This window comes from Pieris rapae, chromosome 8 (assembly GCF_905147795.1).
Source record: "Pieris rapae chromosome 8, ilPieRapa1.1, whole genome shotgun sequence".
Classification (NCBI taxonomy): domain Eukaryota; kingdom Metazoa; phylum Arthropoda; class Insecta; order Lepidoptera; family Pieridae; genus Pieris; species Pieris rapae.
In genome coordinates, this window is record NC_059516.1 from 8,385,430 (window position 1) to 8,407,225 (window position 21,796).

The 21,796-nt window shown below is 32.3% G+C and overlaps 3 protein-coding genes across 3 annotated transcripts; 2 read left to right on the forward strand and 1 right to left on the reverse strand.

The window, feature by feature from the left end:
- The first annotated feature begins 914 nt into the window (after positions 1-914).
- LOC110992112 (heterogeneous nuclear ribonucleoprotein 87F) lies at positions 915-3,655 on the forward strand. Its single transcript, XM_022257797.2, has 6 exons — positions 915-1,070; positions 1,312-1,535; positions 1,787-2,031; positions 2,270-2,401; positions 2,487-2,793; positions 3,009-3,655. The coding sequence occupies exons 1-5, from the start codon at positions 1,041-1,043 to the stop codon at positions 2,789-2,791; spliced, it is 936 nt and encodes a 311-aa protein (XP_022113489.1). The 5' UTR covers positions 915-1,040; the 3' UTR covers positions 2,792-2,793; positions 3,009-3,655.
- Positions 3,656-8,440: 4,785 nt separating this feature from the next.
- LOC110992135 (trypsin-1) lies at positions 8,441-20,261 on the forward strand. Its single transcript, XM_022257825.2, has 8 exons — positions 8,441-8,691; positions 15,561-15,690; positions 16,097-16,132; positions 16,892-17,057; positions 17,611-17,819; positions 18,268-18,428; positions 19,180-19,270; positions 19,722-20,261. Exons 1-8 carry the CDS (start codon positions 8,593-8,595, stop codon positions 19,841-19,843), a joined length of 1,014 nt encoding a protein of 337 aa, XP_022113517.2. The 5' UTR covers positions 8,441-8,592; the 3' UTR covers positions 19,844-20,261.
- LOC123689386 lies at positions 11,571-11,885 on the reverse strand. Its single transcript, XM_045629142.1, has one exon. The coding sequence runs from the start codon at positions 11,883-11,885 to the stop codon at positions 11,571-11,573; it is 315 nt and encodes a 104-aa protein (XP_045485098.1).
- Positions 20,262-21,796: the final 1,535 nt, after the last annotated feature.

Consider the following 21,796-nt stretch of genomic DNA (forward strand, 5'->3'; position numbering starts at 1 on the left):
ATATTTTTGAATGTCCCTTCATCTTTTAAATGTAATTCAAGGCACAAATTGTTACATGCTTTTTGGAGCATTTGGTTTCTCCTAGCTATAAATTTTTGAAGTGAAACTTCTTTAGAATCGTTGTGATTTCAAACCGGATGCAACGAAAAAGCGACAGTAAAAAGAGACAGAAACATTAATTCATATGATTTAACGTGGGAGAAAATGAGATAGATAAACTTCTTTCGAATCGTCGTGATTTCAAACCGGATGCAGCGGTAAAGAGAGACAGAAACATCAATTCATCATATGATTTAACGTGGGAGAAAATGAGATAGCAGGCATTATACAGCCTCTCTTTACTGCCGCTTTTTCATTTGATCGAATTTCAAACTTTCGATGTTTTAGTTTTTCCCAAATTAAAAATTTATATTAAACTTATAAATTAAAATTTATCATTAAAATATACTGTTTTAAAAGAACACACACATTTAGATAATGGAAAATGATTAATTTATATATGATTAATAATAAAAAAAATGTTTTTGAAGGTTTCACTTCTACCATGTGTGAATTGCACATATGTTTTTTTTAACACAAGATATTTTTAACCACCCTCACAACTGGTATAAAACCTCAAAATTCGACTTTTGAAATTCTGTTTAGGATGGACGATAGTTTGCCTAATCTTAAAGTACTATCATACAGTACTATGCACTTATTGGCATTAGGTTGCAATAACTCTTTTAAATGTTTAACCCCGATTCATACGTAATTAATTAAATCGACATTTACTTAAGTAATAATTTAAACGCTTAGTTAAAGTTTTGATATTTAAAACACATATTAATAATATGTCTAACAACCCGTCACCACAGACTTGGTAACTTAAAAAACATTACCGTCGAATGGCAACACTGCGGCTTGATGCTTTACTCACTATTCGCTCCAATTTTTCATTTCTTTTTGGCTAAGCGTCGGTACCGTGTTGACGTGTTCATAACGTAGTGGTTTTTGTGCAAAAGTTTTATTAAAATATTAATTAACTAAAATTATTTAAAATGAGGCCGCAAAATGGAGATGATGGTTATGTAAGTATTTGTCTTTTTATGGTTTTATATTAATGTTTCATTTGTATTGATTTGAAACAAGTGTTTTAATTTTAGTCGACATATTAAGTGATTTTCCATTTAATTGGATATGTGACTGAGCTGCGCTTATATGCTGCGACTTTGCAATTAACACTTTGGACGCCTTGGTGATTCAAAATCACGCCATAACCGTCCGCCATTTTGTTGTTGATATTGGTAATGTATCGTGGCATATTTTCAGGATGAACCTGAAGTACATCGTAAAATCTTCATCGGAGGCTTGAATTATCGAACTACAGACGAATCTCTCAAGTCTCATTTCGAAAAATGGGGTGAAATTGTTGATGTAGTGGTCATGAAAGACCCCAAAACGAAAAGGTCGCGTGGGTTTGGCTTCATCACATACTCTAAAGCGCATATGGTGGACGATGCTCAAAATAACAGGCCACATCGTATCGATGGACGGTAAGTTAGCTTTACACACCTTACTTAGCTATTTAGCTACTTTTGTAACTGCAGTCCAGCTATATAAAAGCATATTAGTTGCTTTCATATCGTTTTATACTGCAAATATTATACGACTGCACTTGGTGAATGTCACACGATTTTATACGCGTGGCATTTTCAGTGAGGTCAACAACCTTCATTCTAAGAGTCAATTGTCCATCACTGACCTAGAATTACGTACTGCCTCCTATAGCACTTTCTTTTTTTAGTTTTGTTGAAACTAAAAGAGCAGTTGCTCGACAAGACATTAAAAATCCTGAAGCTGGTGCTACAGTAAAGAAATTATTTATTGGTGGAATTAAAGATGACCATGATGAGGAGCAACTGAAAGAATATTTCTCAAATTTCGGTGAAGTTAAAAATGTCAGTATTGTTACTGATAAAACAACAGGAAAGAAACGAGGTTTCGGTTTCGTTGAATTTGAAGACTATGACCCAGTTGATAAAATTTGCTGTAAGTATTTAAATGATTTTTCTTTTATTGACCCACAGTCTTGCCCCAGAATGGAAGTGATGTGTCCAAACTGGCTTCCTCTGTCTGTGGAAATTAAACTTTTGATTTTAGCTATACCCAACTATCAGCTAGGGTAGATTGGGTACGCAAATCAACAAACATGACTATTTTTGTATATTATTTATCACCTTACAAATTTATTAACATATCTAAGTAATGTGTTGCTGTTTCATTTTAGTAAATGCTCCACACAAAGTGAATGGTAAACAATTGGATGTGAAAAAAGCATTGCCAAAAGATGGTTCAGATTCTAGAGGTGGAAGACAAGGTGGTGGTCCTAGCAGAAATGACAACTGGGGCAATGGTGGAGGTATGTTGAATGTTATGTATATTTTGAATTAGAAGATTAAAAACAAATATCTGAAACAAGATTATGAAATTCAATGTGATTTTAGGTGGTTATGGAAACAATCAAGGTGGATGGAATAATTCAAACCCATGGGAAAATAACCAGGGAGGTTGGGGAGGTGGCAACCAAGGGGGTGGTTATGGAGGAGGTGGTAACCAAAGAGGAGGTTGGGGTAACCAAGATTTTGGTAACTATGGTAACCAGGGGTACAGCGGGGGACCAACTAGGAGTCAACAGTATGGTGGCAATAATAGAGCAGCTCCATACAACATGAATCAAGGGGGTGGTGGTGGTGGATATGGTGGTGGAAACTATGGAGGAGGTGGCCAAGGAAGAGGAGGGAGATTCTAAATGTATGTATGTCACTTCACATCAAACATTAAAAGACAAATCTTATCATGACACTTGCCTTATGAGCCGCAAAGGTAGTTATTCTATCACCTTTAGGTACATAGATTTAGGATTAACATAAAAAAACATTAGGGTGAGATAGCTCCGATTGGGTAGTTAATTAATATGCATTTAGTATTTTCATGTATTTTTATTAAAGGTTTTTTTCAATCTCTAGGTTACGTGCTAAGTACACTAGTAGTGCAGAGTATATCGTGCTAGTGTAGGCGCTCCGGAGCTCATAGTTACTCATCATGGTCTACATCGAGACCACCTAGGAGAAGGCGTCAGGAAAATTTTAGACATTTAGATAGAACATAGCAATTGATAGAAATCAATTGATTGTACTGATATGTAACTCTTATTTATTATCGTATTTAGGTATCTGACGTGACATAATTTTAAGATTAGAGGATAGTTTGTGATTAAATATTTTTACGACTAAGTACAATTAGGATGATTTGTAATGTAGAAGCTAGTTACCTAGCTGTGTAGTTGACTTACATTTTCTCACTACATCCAGTATTAAGTTCTCAAATGAATGTTTAGGTATAAAATTGACTTAGGATAAAGCTATGTTAATAAAATAAAATTAATATTTGTAGGGTTGTTTATTTAGATCTGTAAATAGTCCTTTTCTTTACCATTGTTAGTTCTAAGTTAGAATTTTTAGGCACTAGAAGGTTTCAATGCTGAAGTGGCATAGGAAAAAATAAAAGGGGAATATATTCTAGCTCTAAACCATCTAGTACTTACTGATGACAAATAATTAAAAAACTGATAGGTGTACTGATAATTAGATGTTTTAATAAATCAGTCATTTTCTTTTGTTGTTAGTCATTTCCCCTAAAATTGGAAAATTCTCAATTTCTAAAACTGTAATTTCATCTGTATGTATTAAAAATTTGATGCTAGCCTGTACGTACTCCGCTTTTTATGTTGGAACGTAACATTTTTTTTATCATATTCTTAAATAAAGTAATTTCTTATAGTCAAGGGTTATTTCTAATATTTCATGACTTGTTTGGTTCTACACCAACATATATTATATATACCTAGGTAGTAATTTGGTAGGTACAGGCATTTGGAGATGATATTTAAGTAAAATAAAATCTCCATCTGTCAAATTTACGTAGAGCTATTATATTATACAACAGTGTTTTCACTGAAATCTAAGCCTTTATTGCTTTTACTCAGCACCTACCATGCGTGATAGAAAAATAGTCTGAGGTTTTGCCTCAAATGCCTTGCTCCGTAATGTCTTACAAAAAATCGTTTAGCAAAGTGAAGATTTTTTATCATAATGATATTTGTGGTTATGGTATTTTATTTTCGAATATGTGTAAGATGGTACCTATCTAAATAGTTTTTTCTCATTCTATTAGTAGCAATTGCATACAGATTCAAATGCCCTCTATTCCTCATTAATATTATCGTCACGTAATTGGTTAACCTCTTAATGTGTTTATTTAGGTGTATTTATTGGATTTACCTTGACATTCGGAAAACCAACTAAGTCATTTATACGCGAGGAACGTAAAACTTAATCTATGACTTCAAAAAGAATTCATTAATTTACATTAAGTGCCTCGACGCGTAATAGGAACTGGGTAGTACTTGAGTACGTACGTAACGGAACGTACATTATCAAATATTTACACAAGCACTCCCAGTGAATAATAACAGCACGTTCACACGTTCACTAAATTCCTTACTGTAGAAGCACAGCTCGTATGATTGTGCCTTCCATCCAACACATAGTTCGGGCCCACTTCGATTATTCCATAGATATTTCTAGAAGCGCTGTTCATAGGTAGGTACGTACTAAGGTAAAAACATGTTATCCATAATCAGTCGTTCATATAAAACCTTCTGATACGACACCAACGGTTTTTTCAACTTTTCTGGTTCTGGTTTAACAAAAGGATTTTATTTTAATATTTTGTCACCATACAGATTTTATTTAACTACATACATACTACTTTGTATGATGGCAAATGTATAAGTTCTAGACTTGACCACGACTATGTGACCGCCTCCTGGCGCCAAAGCTGAATCCGCCCTTGTACGACACGTCTTTCAGAGATCTAATATTTATATTAGATTATATAGGTTTCTATCACACCTGCAGTCAAACACGTCATCAACAGTAGGTGGCTAATGTTTCTTTTTATTTCCACGTTTATGTACATATTTAATTTGTTTATTTCCATGAATACTACGGGAAATCTGGGCATCATTCTCGAGTGGATATGCGACTTCGGTAAGTGTTTTTCATTATATTGTGACTCCTTTTTATTTAAAATAAATATATTTTTAAAATACATGATGTTTTATTTATGTCTTACGGACTATTTACAAATTATGTGCTATCGTAAGCCAAATCTGGTATAATTACTCTTTAATTAACATTTATATCATAATCAATGTACTATACATATCCGTGGTTTAAATATAAAGTCGGATAAATTCATGACATAGTCACAGCATTTTGTACATTAAGTCTTGTAATTTAAGGGGATAGCTTTAAAATAAATCAAGTCAAACCTATTAGAAAAGTTATAGGGTATGATAACACCATTATAGTAACAAAGCTGATTTGAAAACCAGCGTTTTTCAAGTTCAATTTTAAAGTACACAACCCAAGAAAAAAACAAATTTTATAATGTAGGTACATACCTTTTCTATAATTCTGTTGTCATAATTCACACTTGTGCCCATGAGTTGTAAAGCTTGCAAGCAAGATGGTAGTTTTTTATAGAAGGCGGCAAACGGGCAGGAGGCTCACCTGATGTTACCGCCGCCCATGGACACTCAATGCCAGAGTGCTCGTAAGTGCGTAGTGCGAATTCGTTACCGGCCTTTTAAGAATTGGTACGTTCTTTTCTAGAAGGTCCCTAAGTCGAATTAGTTTGGAAATACTTCAGTGGGCAGCTGGTTCCACAAAGCTTATTCAAAATTTATTTTGTGCGAGTTTACCACATTATAAAATGTGCATCAGACATTTGCTACATTAACGATATATGTTACCTACTAGGTCTTTTTTCTAAAATATATACAAATTTTGGTAAACATTAATGTTAAATAAAATATTGGCATTTAACAAAACTATCTTATTGATCAGCCTACTACCGAATTTATCTAGCTTTGGATAAGTACTTAGTCCGAGATCCCACTGCAGGATTGGTGCGTTCATCGAGTTTTTGTTTAAAACCAAATTTTTATGTTTATTTATAATTAGGAGAATATATATTTACCAGGTTGCCTATCAAAATTTGGCCGCCAATATTTTTAATTACCGTGATTTTTAAGAATCTTCATATTAATTACCGTGATGTAGACGTTATTTTATTTAAAAATTAAATGAACGTAATCTTTTACCAAAAATCAATTCAAAATAATTTAATTAAAAATATTGGCGGCCAAATTTTGATAGGCAACCTAGTAAATATAATATTCTCCTAATTATAAATAAACATAAAAATTTGGTTTTAAACAAAAACTCGATGAACGCACCAATCCTGCAGTGGGATCTCGGACCAACTGTTCAATCCGTTATAATTGCGAAGAATTTCAAGGAGTTATTGAACTCCAACTGCCAAGTTTAAATTTTGTAGAGGAAATTTGGAAAATTCTGCCGTATCATGAGTAAGGCAACCTTAGGAACGAGTGAAGGACGTCAATGTTAATGTCCTGTAAGATGAAGGTTACTGCTCTGTATTATACCATTTAGCAATATATAAGAACGAACCGAATCGTACAGTGTCTGCGTACTAGAACGTTATACAAAAATGTTTTAGTCTTACGTACAGCCGTCACTTCTTTATGAGAGCTTGGAAAAACTAGATTAAACACAAATAGGACGATATTTTTACGTCGGTAATATCTCCCTTTTTATACACATGTACAAACACTATCTATAAGACATCTACTACCTAAATATAATAGGGACAAAGATAACACATCGATATCGCTTTACACAATTTTTGCTTTAAGTAATAGAACAAAGCTTAAATTATTGACGCGTACTTATGTAGTTGCCTAAGATATTATAACAGGAGTTAGCAAAAATATTTAAAGCTAATGTGTAATCTTGCATTCCCTAGTGCTGAGTGCAGTATAATTATATTTGTTTGTTACTGGACGAGATTTCGGCAACCTTTAAATATAAGCAGTGGGTGCTGTGTCTACGGTAATCATGGATTTATTACGGATGGTATCAAAACAAAAATCATATGCGCGATGTTCATTTTAGTTGCTGTTTTTACTGGTGCCATTCTTGTATTATTTTATTGTACTAATCGTGTCATACAATTATTTCGCTGATGTTGTATTCATGGACGGGGATATATAAGTGCATACAGTATCTACAAGAATTAAGTATTACCAACAATAGTGTCAAAAAATAATATATACTTAATTCATTTTCAAGAATATGGTACAAAAACATTACGATGATACAATCTAAATTTGTATATACTGGCGTGCATGTTTGACTGACATAATTAACAGGTTTAACATAGTAGATTATTTTTTAAATTATTATGTAATAATATCAAAGTAAAATATAATATTATTTTATCACCAAGTCATCACATTACTAATTAACATAATCAAATTACTATTTATTATAACTCAAATATTTCCAAAAGTAGTATTTGAGTCGTAAACCTTGATTGCCAAAATATAAGAAGTGTTTTTCCTATACAATTCCAGATTAATTTTTGGCATGACAAATCGTCGTAATTTCTTGCATAACCAAAGCTTCTTAAACAAAGGTACACAACTTTTAAGATAGTTTGCTCCCCAAATTCCTCTAATGAATTTTTGCCATATTCAATCTATCTAAGTATCGAAACATAATATGCATGATATGCATACTATGTTTCGATTTTCGATAAGCAACATAATGCCAACATACGTCTAATAAATCTATATAGGTATACGTCTCAAAATAAGTGTATATAATATGTTCTCCTACAAATGAGAACTATTAAAGAGGAAATCCTGAGACTGGCAGCTAAATACAAAGAGCGGTTAAGCTGTCATCCGATCGAACTTGCTCGCCAACTTACCATTAGACAGTATGTGAGTCGGCTAAAACGTCACCATATTCTAGAGCTAGAAGGTTGGCAGTAGCTCTAGGCAGAAGATGAGTAGATGCTTCCAATGGGAAGTTACTCCACATGATAGTACCACGGAACAAATTCGCTCATAGCCTGATTGCAAATTACCGCAGAAATATGTGTTCTGGGATCACATTTCGTAGAAACGTAAGTAACGTTTAAACGCATTTTTGTGAACGCTAAGGTCAATGCTAAGATAATTGCCTCATAAAAGAAGTCAATAAAGACATAGCAACTTAGAAAATAGTTTTGATTATGAAATAATGACTAAAAACTGCGCTGGTTGATATATGTAGTTTGAAAAAAGTTCCACAAAATAAAATGTATGTTTCTATTAAGTTTATCTATAGTATTAAACGATTGTTTACTAAAGTAACAAATATATATAATATGTTTACGCACTTCCCTTACGCCTTCATCGCCGCTAAGGTGGGGTTGTACCTCCACAGTGTTTTGGTGTGAAGAGAAAGTCGCGAAGTGGTGGGTTGGTGGCTCCAGGCCTTAGCGGATTCCGCGGCCGCGGCCGACGGCGACAGTCGGCCAGTTTGCGAAATAATGCCATACAATTTCGGCAGTGACTAGAGATGTCGCACAAATAAATAGTGCCAAAATTATCGCGACCGACATCCAACGACAATGTGCGAATGGCGTTTGGTGGTTTTCATTCACGTGCTCCTTGTTTGCTCGATCCGGGCAAGGGAAATAAATCCATCGGATAACCCCCTCGATAACCACGTGAGTATTTATCGGTTGTTGCAGTAGGTGCATTGCACTGCACTTTTACTTTCCACTGAGCGCATTCACTTCTCAACCGATACTGTTTGATATTGAAACTTGTTTAACATAAATATTGTTTTTGTCAGGATTTGCCTATGAGAACATTTGTTTTTATATCTTATTTAATAGCCTTTATATTTATGAAATAAAAAAATAACATCAGCTCCATACTAATAAAATAATTGTAAATCCTTGACTTTGGCGGTAGAGCTGGGTTTAATTTGCGCAGTTATATTATTTAAATTTAATTGATATTTATGCAGTTCAAGGTTTAACACTGATTTGGTGTGTTTTAAGAAGCGTATATTTGAGAACGTGAGACATAAATTATTAAGACATCATTAATAAAATCGAAATTAATGAAGATAATTAATAGGCTATAATCACTCATGTTGATGTTATGTGAGTATTCTAGCAATACAATGTAAAAAGAAACGAAACACAATCGGCATACTCTAAACATTACATATTCTAAACATTACCAATTTGGGGAAGTCAGGCAATAATGCCAAACCATTATTCAGTCAATCGGCGACCATGCATACTGTAAAGCACGCGAAATGTCAGAACAATTTACAATTCGAAATTCAAATTGAATATTTAAGGTTTTTTAATTCGGTAGTTTTTGTATTTGCGTAACTAAAATAATATAAATTCTACCAGAAACTTACACGTTACATTCATATATAGTTTTAGATAGCTAAGTGTTTATAGCTCTGTTTCATTTCATTGATGATGATGTGATTTTGATTATACAACATATTGTTAATTGCAAGCTCAATAAAAGCGGACGTGTTCTACTTTCGCTTTTATTTTATCATTCTTACTTGCGTTTCTTTTTTTCATTTAACTTTAAACGGTTTATTGATAATAATCTTAAAAGGTATCTCAGATACAGACGTCTTATTATTCATTAAATAATGATGATTAGCCTATATGCAATAAGAAAATAGGATTTAATTTTCTGTGAAAGATGTGGCTACTTAAAGCTGATCTCCTTCCGGAAGCTGGGGCCGTCGCTGGATTCTGTCAGTGATCTTGACGTGTATATCTACTCGTTGATTGCTCTTCCATCTACTAGGATAGTATAATACTATTTCTTTCGCTGTAAGGCACATCTATAAAAAGGGCGGTCTGCCCACTACCCTAGTAATTTGTCGTCTATTTTTCTGTTTAGATCACATTTTTACATTAGTTAGCTGTTACGTATAAATCAGCGTATTTCGTATGGGAACCTCTTATAGTCAGGTTTGACAAAACAAACGCTTATGATGTGAGGTTTTGTTGGTAGAAACTAAATTCGAACTTTACATTTAAATACAGACGAAACAATTTTTAAAAAATCTTTTGCTTTTCTTGGTAAACGTAATTACTCATTGAAGGTCGTGCCTGTATTAACCGATCTTCATTTGGTCAGACCAACGGGTAGGCGACACCAACTTCTTCTGCTATCACTCCTTAGTTACATGGTAATATGGCCGAAGTAGTTAAGCACCCGTTTGTAATTGATAGTCTCCGTCTTGTGGTAAGTTCTAGTTGGTTGAGAATGGACTTATTAGTTCTTTTTACAGTCCATGATATTCGCTTCAACACCACCACATCTTGAATGGCTCTATCTTTTTTCGCTGTACAAATTGACCGGGTCTCTGATCCGTACAAAAATATGAAAAATACCAAAGTTCTGACAAGTCGGCTGTACTAGTTAGAACATAAAATATTTACAATGCAATCAATGTTTATGGATAGAGACAATACCGGCAATGGAAGTTTAATTCAAATGTCTCCTATTATCTATTCCTTGTTACATTGTTAAATTTATTGCTTCGCAGATTATTCAGTTGTTGCGAGCCGGTGTGATAATACAGTATAAGTCGCAGCACGTAATTTGGCCAAATGTAGCGTTTTGGGGAAAGTTCGTGCATATAATTTTTGGTGGAAAAACCTAATAAACGATTTCTGACCTAGTGTTTCTGACTAATTTATTTGTTGAAATTAAAGTAGCTACAAAATCTCTTCGCAATGATTCTAAAGTTTTACTTATCGTCGTGATATAAAAATTCTGACTAAAACTTTCATAAAATCTATTTTTATACAAACACAGCTCGCCAGCTAATAAAATACAAATCAACATTTTTACCTAATTAAGTCAGTACTTTATAATATATTTTATTTTAAATGTATTTATAATGCAAGCAAATGTATAACAGTATAATAAATGTTACGAACTGTAATAGAACGAAGAACAAATATATCAGGCATATTTTATCGCAATGTATTTATTTACGTTAAACATTAGCTAGCAAGCCGTAACGGATTTATTGATTCACAAAGCCTTTGGGAAGTGTATTTTAATTGGGTACACGATCATACAAATAGGAATTGTTTTAATATTTCAAGAAAAGTTTTTGTAATGAAAAGTAGAAGGGACAGTATGTTACTTACTATTTATGGAAATTTTTTTTTAGATTCATAATTTATAAGGCATTGGTTGTAACAGTTTTTTTAAACGGATATATATTTTTTAAAGAGATTTTTGTCATTTGTCTAGTTCGTATTAAGTGTTTTATGTTCTCGATCTTAGTTTCGGAAGTTTTATAAACGTTTTATTACTTTTAAAAGTATTTTGGCCAGTAACAGCATATTTATCTGCAAATAATATGTATTGTATACTCTATACTAAAATAATTAGTACAATTTCGTTTTACGAGGAATTTGTTTTTCTAAATCTGTGTTTCTAATATTGAAATCAATTTAACGGGTTCGTAGGTTATCATAAGCTAACATTTCTTAACAAATACGGTATGGGCTACAGTTCTTCTTCTTCAAGTGCTTCTCCATTACTGGAGGTTGGCCGTCAGTTTCCTGAAACGCGTCTCGTCCTGCGCCAGATGCAGCAACTCTTCCGCAGTTGTAATACCCGTCCACTCCCTTACGTTGCGAAGCCATGACTTCTTCCTTCGACCAACATGCCGTTTACCCTGGATTTTACCCATTATAATTAGTTGAAGGAGGTGGTAGCGGTCATGGCGCAACACGTGGCCCAGGCACTCAACTTTCGGCTGTTTAATGTTCTGCATAAGTTTTTTCATCATTCCAACTCGTTTCGGAAATTTCTCGTTAGAGACCTTTTGGATCCAGCTTATACGAAGCATGCGACGATAGCACCACTTCTCAAATGCTTCTTCTTCATGGGCTACAGTTGCGTAACGTCGATTAAGAATGTAAAAATATTTAGTATACAACTTTATATAATTCCAATATCCGGTTCCGACGGATTGTTCTAGATTTATTTGTTAACGACTTCACACGCAAACCACTGCCTTAATATATTAATCACTTAGATATTAATTACTTATAGGTATCAATTTCTTTTACTACATAATTTTAAATGTATGTTTGATTTGGCAAGCTTACCGTAAACGCAATCAATATAGATGCAGATTCGAGCAGAATTGTTCGTAATTTAAAATAGCCTGTTTCTACATAATAATCGAAATTATCAGCGAAAAAATAACGGGCATTATCTCTTCCAGGTTAGTTATTAAAATACTCAGAGCTGTCCCTCTAATATAACTATGATAAAGTGTTAAAAGCTAACTACACGTGTAACAGTATTTTTATTTAAAGAGTCAGTGCCTACGTAGTAGCTATCAGAGATTTTGATACAAATTAATTTGCCATAGACAGTATCGTTGATTATACTAAAATTTAAGTTTGAATATTTTGTCTAGCTTATCGTAAACTTAATAGATTTCACTGAAATGTAAAGAAAAATCACTGTGACACTTAATAGCTCTTTTAACAGTGGCAAACATAAGGAGGAAAATCGTTAAAATATATTTAATCGATGTCAATCAAATTCACTTTCTTTTGATAAGCCGTATAATAAAAAACAAGAATAACACAATTACCTCGTGAAAGGCAAAGAAAAGTAGATTAGCGACCTCACGAATTCGGAGCCATTACAGGTACATAGCGAATAAAAAATGTACTAATTTCTTTTATAGAAAGCGAATACTTTTTTCGTTGCTCATTTACTCTATGGATGATTGATGTGTTCTATGAATAGTTTGCATAAATCAAAAGCCTTTCTTTATACATATAGGCCCAATTAACCCTTGTTAGATAAAGGAAAAGACAGAGAACTCTAATCGGGAAATATGATCTTGAACAATTATAATACGCTGATTATGAAACCTCTAAGTTAAGTTTATTTAAAGCGTGTACACATAATAATTTTTATGTCTTCTGGGGCCGTAATTAAAATTAAATATTTTAATTTTAAATAAACCTCTAAATAAAATGAAATATCGATTGTAATATGAATTTTTATAAAGCATGCAATAATGAACTTCATAAAATGTTTATTGTTTTGTTAGTATATGTGCAACTAATTATTTTGCGAGTTTACCAAAACTCATTTAAAAGAAAGTGCGGTGGCTTTTTATTCATACTTAAAAATACTTATTATGTCGTTAGAAACGTTAGAAAGTACGTTAGAATATGTAAAGGACTTTTAGTTAATCTTAATTTACGATTGGATTAAGCATCATATACATGTTTTTGAACTTATTTATTTCTCTCCAACAAATAAATGTCAACACTGAAATGTAGTATCCTAAAGAAGAAACAACATAGAAATTTATATTCTAAAATAATATTTTATAAATTATGCAATCAAAATGTTAACAACGATCTAGTTTTCAGAGAAACATTGAACTTCAGATTGCATTGAACATAAATAGAATCAAGGCCTGTTTTGTAATAAGTTTAAATTAAATTAAAGTTTGAGAACTAGGTCTAACCTCGGCCACCGACATTGACTGAAACTGAAAGCAGAATTTCGCCGTTATTCTGGTACATGGTCAAAATTCTTTCAGTAACTGCTTCATTTGTGTATTTGCGTGCAAATTAGGCCAAAAATAAAAAAAAATATTAAGAAAATTAAATTGAAGGTATTTGAAAACAGCCGTATTTCAAGCCGTTAAACCTTTCCCTCCCGCATGTGCAGTCTTTGTTTCCGACATCATATTATATGACAGTTATCGAATAGTAAATGCGCATGACGTTTGCAAATGGCTACTCACTATGAGAATTCTCAGTTACATGTCAAATGCAAAATGAAAATCATCATGAATAGTGTTAAAAATCAACCTTGTAATATAAACTTGACCTCTTCAAATGAATTGAATAATTCATTCTTCGTGGTGGAACGTTGTCTTTTTAAAGCTTATGACAGGCATTTTAAAAGACAGTTGAGTACTAAGAAAATTACAAAATTAAAATAAAAAGTTTCAAAAGCTCAAAACGTTTTTATATAATTGCATACTCTGAACCATAAACAAGATACAATGTTCTATTTCAAGTCGCATAACTAGGGCGTGCATTATCGCATCCTATCGATGCATAAACAGTATCAACCTTAGCCTCATTAGTAATGTCACATAACACATTACCTAACCGACGACTTTTGCTTTCGTCATGATTGTTACGTAATCGAAGAGAAAGCGCTTGCCTCAAATTTCATTGCCGCATTGTAATCTTTATTTCCCATAAAAGCCTTATTTTACCCTTTCCTTTTTACTGCAAGTCTTCTGGCAGTGTAACTATGGTCTGCGGTGTCGATTAACATCAGGTGAGCCTCCTGCCCGTCTGTCACTTGTAATATAAAAAAAGAATCCATGTATCATACAGTATTATAGTAGTAGGGTCATTTTTTATATTTATCTGTTGCTATAAAGTATTTAGTAATACAAGCAAGGATAAATAGAAAAATTCAAAAATTCAGATCCCTGTGGCAGTAAGTGCTACCAGATTTTTATATTTTAATTACAATGCATATACCGGTGTAAGCTGCTAATTCGTATTCATATATTTAAATAAACTTTAATGAATTCATTATATTACTTTTTTTCGGCGTCGCGGATAGGATATAAGCCCTTGTAAAGATTACCTATCGTCATTTTAAGAAAACGTTATAATTCCCCTATTTAATAGCTAAATTTATTATTTTCTGCATTGCCATCACAATAGATCTTTTACATATAATATGAGACAATCTACTTACAATCTCTCATGTCATTAATGGCAAATTGAAAACAAAAGAAAGCATTTCAAGAGCAAAAAAACACAAACACCGGAACACTGCTATTACCAACATTGAGAAAGCAACATTGACATTAGCCTGCCAATTAAGTATGAGTTCATTGCGCAATCGAGATCGTCGCGTGCGCACTGCAGCCAGCCGTGAAAGTAAATTCTCATAGTTATGTGTGCTAAACAAAACTTATGTAAGCTGTAAACGCTTCCGACGGAACATACCATGACGCAATTAATCATTTACCTAAATTTTGAATAATGGTTAAACCTATTAAATTGTACTTATACATTCACTGTACTTTAGAATTATCACAATTCACCAACGAGTGATCAATTACTGCCTTGTCCGACAGGAGTACTTGAAACTAGTCTAATTGAAACATAGCTAATAAATACTTTGCAAGGATGTTTTTTCCTCCAGACTATTGTTTAAACCGATTCAGTTTATGCCTGATTTTCAGATTGTTCATATAGGGCACGAACAAGTACATCCATGATTTATATATCCCTCTCACCTTAATGGAAATAAATATAATATATCTAAAAAAATTGAGATTGTAACAATATTTTATTGAAATGAAAATACAAATTATAGTTTAATTTCATGGTTTCCTGATTTTCCCTCTTATATATTTAAAATAATATTTGATTTAACACAGGAGTAACTAATTAAATATTTACTTAAAGATATCACACAATATATCCAATGATAATTTTATTTATTACAGGTAACGTCAGGAAATAGAACACAAAGGTTCCTTTTCGATTCAATATTCGGTCTTGAAGTTCCTCTTTTGGACGAGCAAAGTGTGGAAGATGATGAAGAAGATACAACCCAGGTCAGGAACTGTTCGTGTGGTACGTAGTGGTGTTCTCATTCGACTATTCACTTCCTATACTATGGCACATTAGTATTTTGAATCACTCTCATAAAATTCAATATTTCCGAAAAGACGATTTCTGTGGTGTGGTTAGTCATAATTAAACACGTAAATATAGTAATAAGAACTTTATTATTTTCACTAAAGATTTATGCTTTGGCACTGAAGTTTTTTTCTCTCATTCTTGAATCCGTAGTAGGGTCATTTGAAAACATTTTTAGGGAATTCATATTCCTTAAGCAATGGTATTTGCTTGACCATGGACTGTATATCAAGTGGTTTATAAGGTATTGTGTATCGCATTTAAGCACACTTTGGTTGTTATGTAGTTTACTTTCGGATGCACTTTCTTGTAATTATTTTCTTTCACGTTTACTTTCTAGAATGCGGCAGGGCAAATCCACTTCCTAAGAAGATCGGTAAGTTATCCATTTCATATAATTATACATTTGTTATTTTAATATGATCACGGATTCCGTCATCGGATCTTGCATTGAAATCTACTAATCTAAACAGATTAGTAGATTTTAATGCTGCTGGGAAAACTGATGCAATTTTTTGTTTAAAAATCCATACCGCATAAAAAAGCGTTAATGGATTTTTGTAATTTATGTAACTAATTGTAAGACTAATTCTAGCAAATAAATGATTTGAATTTGGTGATCAGAGGATAAATTGTAATTTAAAAAATGTCTTATTATCAAGATATGTAAAACGCAAAAAACAACAATTTACAAATTTCTTAATTGCTTTTTTTGAAGAATCTTTGAGCAATTTAATATATTATCGATTTCATACAAAAATGATTTGAAAATTCAAAATATATAATATATCAAGACTCAAATTTATATGAATTTCTACTGTATATATTACTAGCTAGCTCTATTCTAAAATACATGACAATTACGGCGAACATAAAGTTTACAAAAAATAACAATAATTAAAAAAAAAAAAAAAAACTTCCAACTTAAGTATTTACTAGAAATTGTTTGCTGAACAATGCGGATTAGGTACTAGATAAGAGTACATTAATTGTCTTATTTATAGTTTAAGTTATTTGTTAATATACATCGATCATAACCGAGACGTTCTCTGAAGGCAATGAAGCCTTGGGTGTCAATACATCTAAAGCCAATGACCATTAATGAGAACTGGAACCAGTAACTTTCACTTGACAGATTGCGAAGGTGGGCCAAACCAGGAAAACCGCATAGTCGGCGGGTTTCCGGCTGGGCTCAACCGGTATCCGTGGATGGTGAGGCTGGTCTATGATGGTCAGTTTCATTGTGGAGGGTCCCTTGTTACTAAGGAGTATGTCGTCACCGCCGCACATTGTGTCAGAAAGTAAGTTATCATATATTGGAGATTAAAGATAAAAGTCGCATCTTAGTATGCGCATTTTCATTGTAATGCTACGTAAATTAATAAATATACATATTTAATATTCAGGATAATATTACATGAGATGGAGGCTTTATTACTAAATTTCTTTTTTATTGAATGTAATGTCTTCTACTCCAGCACTTTTTTCGAGATTACGCAAGTTCGCCTTTGTACATCGAGAGCAAACAACTTATATGGCGAGAGACCGTTGCGGTATTTGCTACCGCGGCTAATAAATAGTCTACCCAAGCAGATATTAGACAGCTTAACACTGACCAACATTAACTCTAAATTACAAAACTACTTTTATATGCATTTGTCGCGCTCCTAAACAAGACCATACTAAGGTTACATTAAAACAAACCACAGCGGTTGTCTTATGTAACATACTGTGATATATTATATTTATACTAAGAATACAAAATTCAACTAACTTAATATACAAATGAACAGTAAATTAAACGTATATAATATTTGCCCTTAACATTATTTCATACAAAAAATATCTTTGCAGATTAAAACGATCGAAAATTAGAATAATACTGGGCGATCATGACCAGACATTGACCACGGAGAGCGCGGCTATAATGCGTGCTGTCACGTCAATTATACGACATCGCAGCTTCGACGCGGACTCATACAACAACGATATAGCCCTGCTGAAGCTACGAAAACCAGTCACCTTTTCGAAGATCATCAAACCTGTATGCTTGCCTCCCGCAAGTAAGTTCTTAGTAATATTTTTTATTATAAAGCTGTGGCAAACGGGCAGAAGCGTCACCTAACCAGGATGTTAGTGCCCATGGGCGGCGGTATCACTTAACATCAGGTGAGCCTCCTGCCCGTTTGACCCGTGTTCTATAAAAAAAATGTTAAGTAAACTCACTGCCAGAGTGTATTTTAAATTAAGATATTTTCTTGAAGTCTCATGAGTATGATTCGTTTATAAGTATTACGATTCCTTTCCGAAATATCAATACAGAGAATTATGATTCTTTTCAGACTTTTGTCTTAAAGTTTAGTTTAGTTTGGTTTTAGTTGGGGGCTATGTACTATTTAATAGCGAAAAAAATTGTAGGTGTGTTTTTTCCTAGTTTATAACTTTAATTAGAGTTTCCGTAATATATACATGTAACACTTAAATGTTAATTTGTATTACCTGTATTTCCAGGTGTAGATCCAGCAGGCAAAGAAGGTATAGTGGTGGGTTGGGGTCGTACATCAGAGGGTGGTCAGCTACCCGCCATAGTTCAGGAAGTCCGGGTCCCAATCTTGTCTTTGCAGCAATGCCGTGGATTGAAGTACAGAGCTTCACGCATCACGAATAACATGGTTAGTTCATTTAAAATAAAGATTACAGAATAGCCTTATTTATTCAAATATGAGACGATACAAAATTATATTGTTTGAGCGTCTTTCAAATGTCTACAACCCTACAATTAAATAAGTACTTAAACATTTGCAACTATGTCAACTTTAACTTAAAAATATAGGCTTTAATGATAAATTATATGTTTCACATGGTTTATTTTATTTTATCAGTAAGTTTATTGGATACGCTCTCGGTACAAAACTAAAATGTTTTCTTTAAAATATTTCTAAATGAATGTATTTTTTTTAACAAAACACTTCGTTTTTAATACAAAATGTTGAGTGTCTCTCTAATAAGTATGTAAACATAAAATTTTACCGGTTAGTTTAAATATATATATAATTTATGTACATCTTTACAATGTGAAGGAAGGCGCTGTTGTTCCTCGGCCGTAAGAAAAATCTGTCTTTAGATTGAAGGTTCGATCTAACTGAATTATAAAATTGTTTCACTGTCATTGATATTAAGATATTTTTAAACGAACCATCGTATCTTTTTCTGTATTATTAACTTTTGTTCAACTTTTCATTAATAGATAATAATCAATAATTATTCTTTATATACCACATAATACGTAAATTTTTGTAAACACATTATTTACATTGCATTATGTATAAACGCGCTATGTCCGCTACTAATCCATTAGATACGAATTACTTGCTCAGACACAATCACATTATTTAATATATAATTTAAATATATAATTTCCAGCTTTGCGCGGGTCGAGCATCAACAGACTCATGCCAAGGCGACAGTGGCGGCCCCTTGTTGGTACAGCAAGGGGACAGATACCAGATCGTTGGTAAGTTCATATTCTATTTAGTTTTAGAAGATTTCTATGTAAAAAATATATACCAAAAATATATTTTTTACAAAAAAGGCATTATTTATACCGGGTAGTGTGAAAACCTTACTTTTACTAAATGTTTTACGGAAAGATAGAAAATATTAATATAACATATTTAATAACATATTTTTATATGTAAAGGAAAATATCGCTTGCTCAGAGATGAGAATAACCATCGTGGTACGCGCCTAAAAAGTATTAAACGACCAGATTAAGGCCGAAAACCAAAAGGATTTATGGTCTCCAGTGAAAATCCAAAATGTTCATTCACCTAGAATGATACAGAGTTAAACTTTAGCGTGATTGATGACAAACGTCAAATCCATATAGAGTTTTGACATATACAGAGAAGTATTTAGTCTCGATTTACTGACTACAAGACTAGTAATATTTATTTATTTTCTAGGTATAGTATCGTGGGGTGTTGGTTGTGGTCGGCCGGGATATCCCGGTGTCTACACACGTATCACACGATATCTGCCCTGGCTTCGCGCTAATTTAAGAGATACCTGTCTATGCGGTAATTAATATAAGATTAGATTTCAAAATTGTTTAACGAATTTGTTTTTATTATTAGTTTGTTTTTGTTTTATTTTTGTATTCAGAAGGCATACAGGTAGAATGGCATTAGACAAAAATAGGATTAAACTTTGTCAAATGTGTAACTAAAATAGGTTTTCTAGATCAGTAAAAACTTTTATACTTCAAGCTTAATACAATATTCCAAAAATAATAATAACAATTTTTTTCAAGAAACTAATTTCCTTTTGTTGTTTTGGCAAAACGTCATGTTAAACTTTCTCAAGGTACATAATGTGGAGTGCGTAAAATTTTCTCGCTGAATTAAAGAATTGTATTTTAAATAAAAGCAAAATAGGTTTTTATATTTATTAGGAGGAGATTAACCATTGTTCCAGATTTTTAATTATTTTATTTTGAAAATATCATTTTGTAGTTATAAAAAATAATATTTTCAAAATATATAAAAATAAAAGTAAATATTGATTAGTTTATAAGTTAAGCTGTTTAATTGTTTTCTAATTGTCAGAGTCGGGTACATTTTTAAGTAATTCTAAATTTAAATACCTTTGTTCTTGTATATAGATGCTCATTAAACTATTTATTGCAGTAAATCTATGGTTGTAATAACTTAACTATAAGCCCAGGAATAAATCGTAAGATAATTTGTATTTCTTAAATAAAAATGTTGGTTTAATTTAAATATAAGTCAATAAAAAATATGGGTTCCAGCTTTCGATTTCTGTGGTATAACGTTTTGTGTACCAAATTATTTCTAGATTTTATTAATAAATAAACGACTTAAATATGTAAAGTATAATAAGATACCATAGTGTTTATGAACGAATTTTACTTCATAAGCCAGTTTGCCTGCCACCAAACATTGGTGTCAAACAGAATATGGATACGCATGTAGAGACAAAAACTTATGTTTTGTCCTACTTTGACATATTTGATTTGTAGTATTTCTCTTGTACAAATATAATCCATTTGGCATGGAAACCGAAAGATGAAACCTGATTTTGATTATTTATATTAGTTGTTAAGGTTCAGGCCGGTGGTGCAGATTACCAATATATTATAAGACGAAAAGTAGAACTACCTACGTGTTCATTAAGTTTAATATTACTTTTAAAATATTTTGTTATTAATAATTAATTACACTTAATAAATAATATTGAATTATGTTTGTTAATGTTTAATAATAATCGGGAAACAATTTGTTGTTATGGAAGATATAAGAAAGGATTTTCATTTGAATCAGGAAAAATGGTCTGGTCTGATTACTAGTTATAAAATCCCGAGGAATCATGAGTATAATCTTGGTAAAGTTAAGTCTCAATTTTCAGTTTGATCCTTTTTTGGTAAAAACTTTAACATTCTTAGCACTTTAACACACTTCTCACAGTACAGATAATGTACCTACAATGTGACTAGTGTAACTTTTATTCTAACAACAGTTCCATTTTATTAAACTTAACGTGTTTATTAAGGCCGTGTACATATTTAAGTCAAGTTTTAAATAAAATATATCGCTCTTTAGGCTGTACCTGTGATCTATGTCACGATAAAATTTATATTGTGCTATTAATTTTAAGTTTTTTTTATGTAATTAATTTATGTTTTAGTTAAGTTTTTAACTTTTGTACTCTTCATAAATAAAATTTCAATAAATAATTCAAATATTTTATATATCTTTTCCTTTAACATATTCATTTACTAGAGATCGACGTACTGTAAATAGTTTAAAAAATTCTATTCTACTTACAAAAAGTTTTCATGGAACTTCCATCTTTGTTTTCTAGTCTGTGTCTATTGACAAGGCAATAGAGAACCTAAGCATCGACCAACTCTGTGGCAAATTTCATTTATCTGTAGCAGCAGCAGCTGTTGGCGCCATTTACTCCTCCATCAGACGGTTTATTGTACTGAATTTTATAGTTTTTTATTCTTGCTTATAAT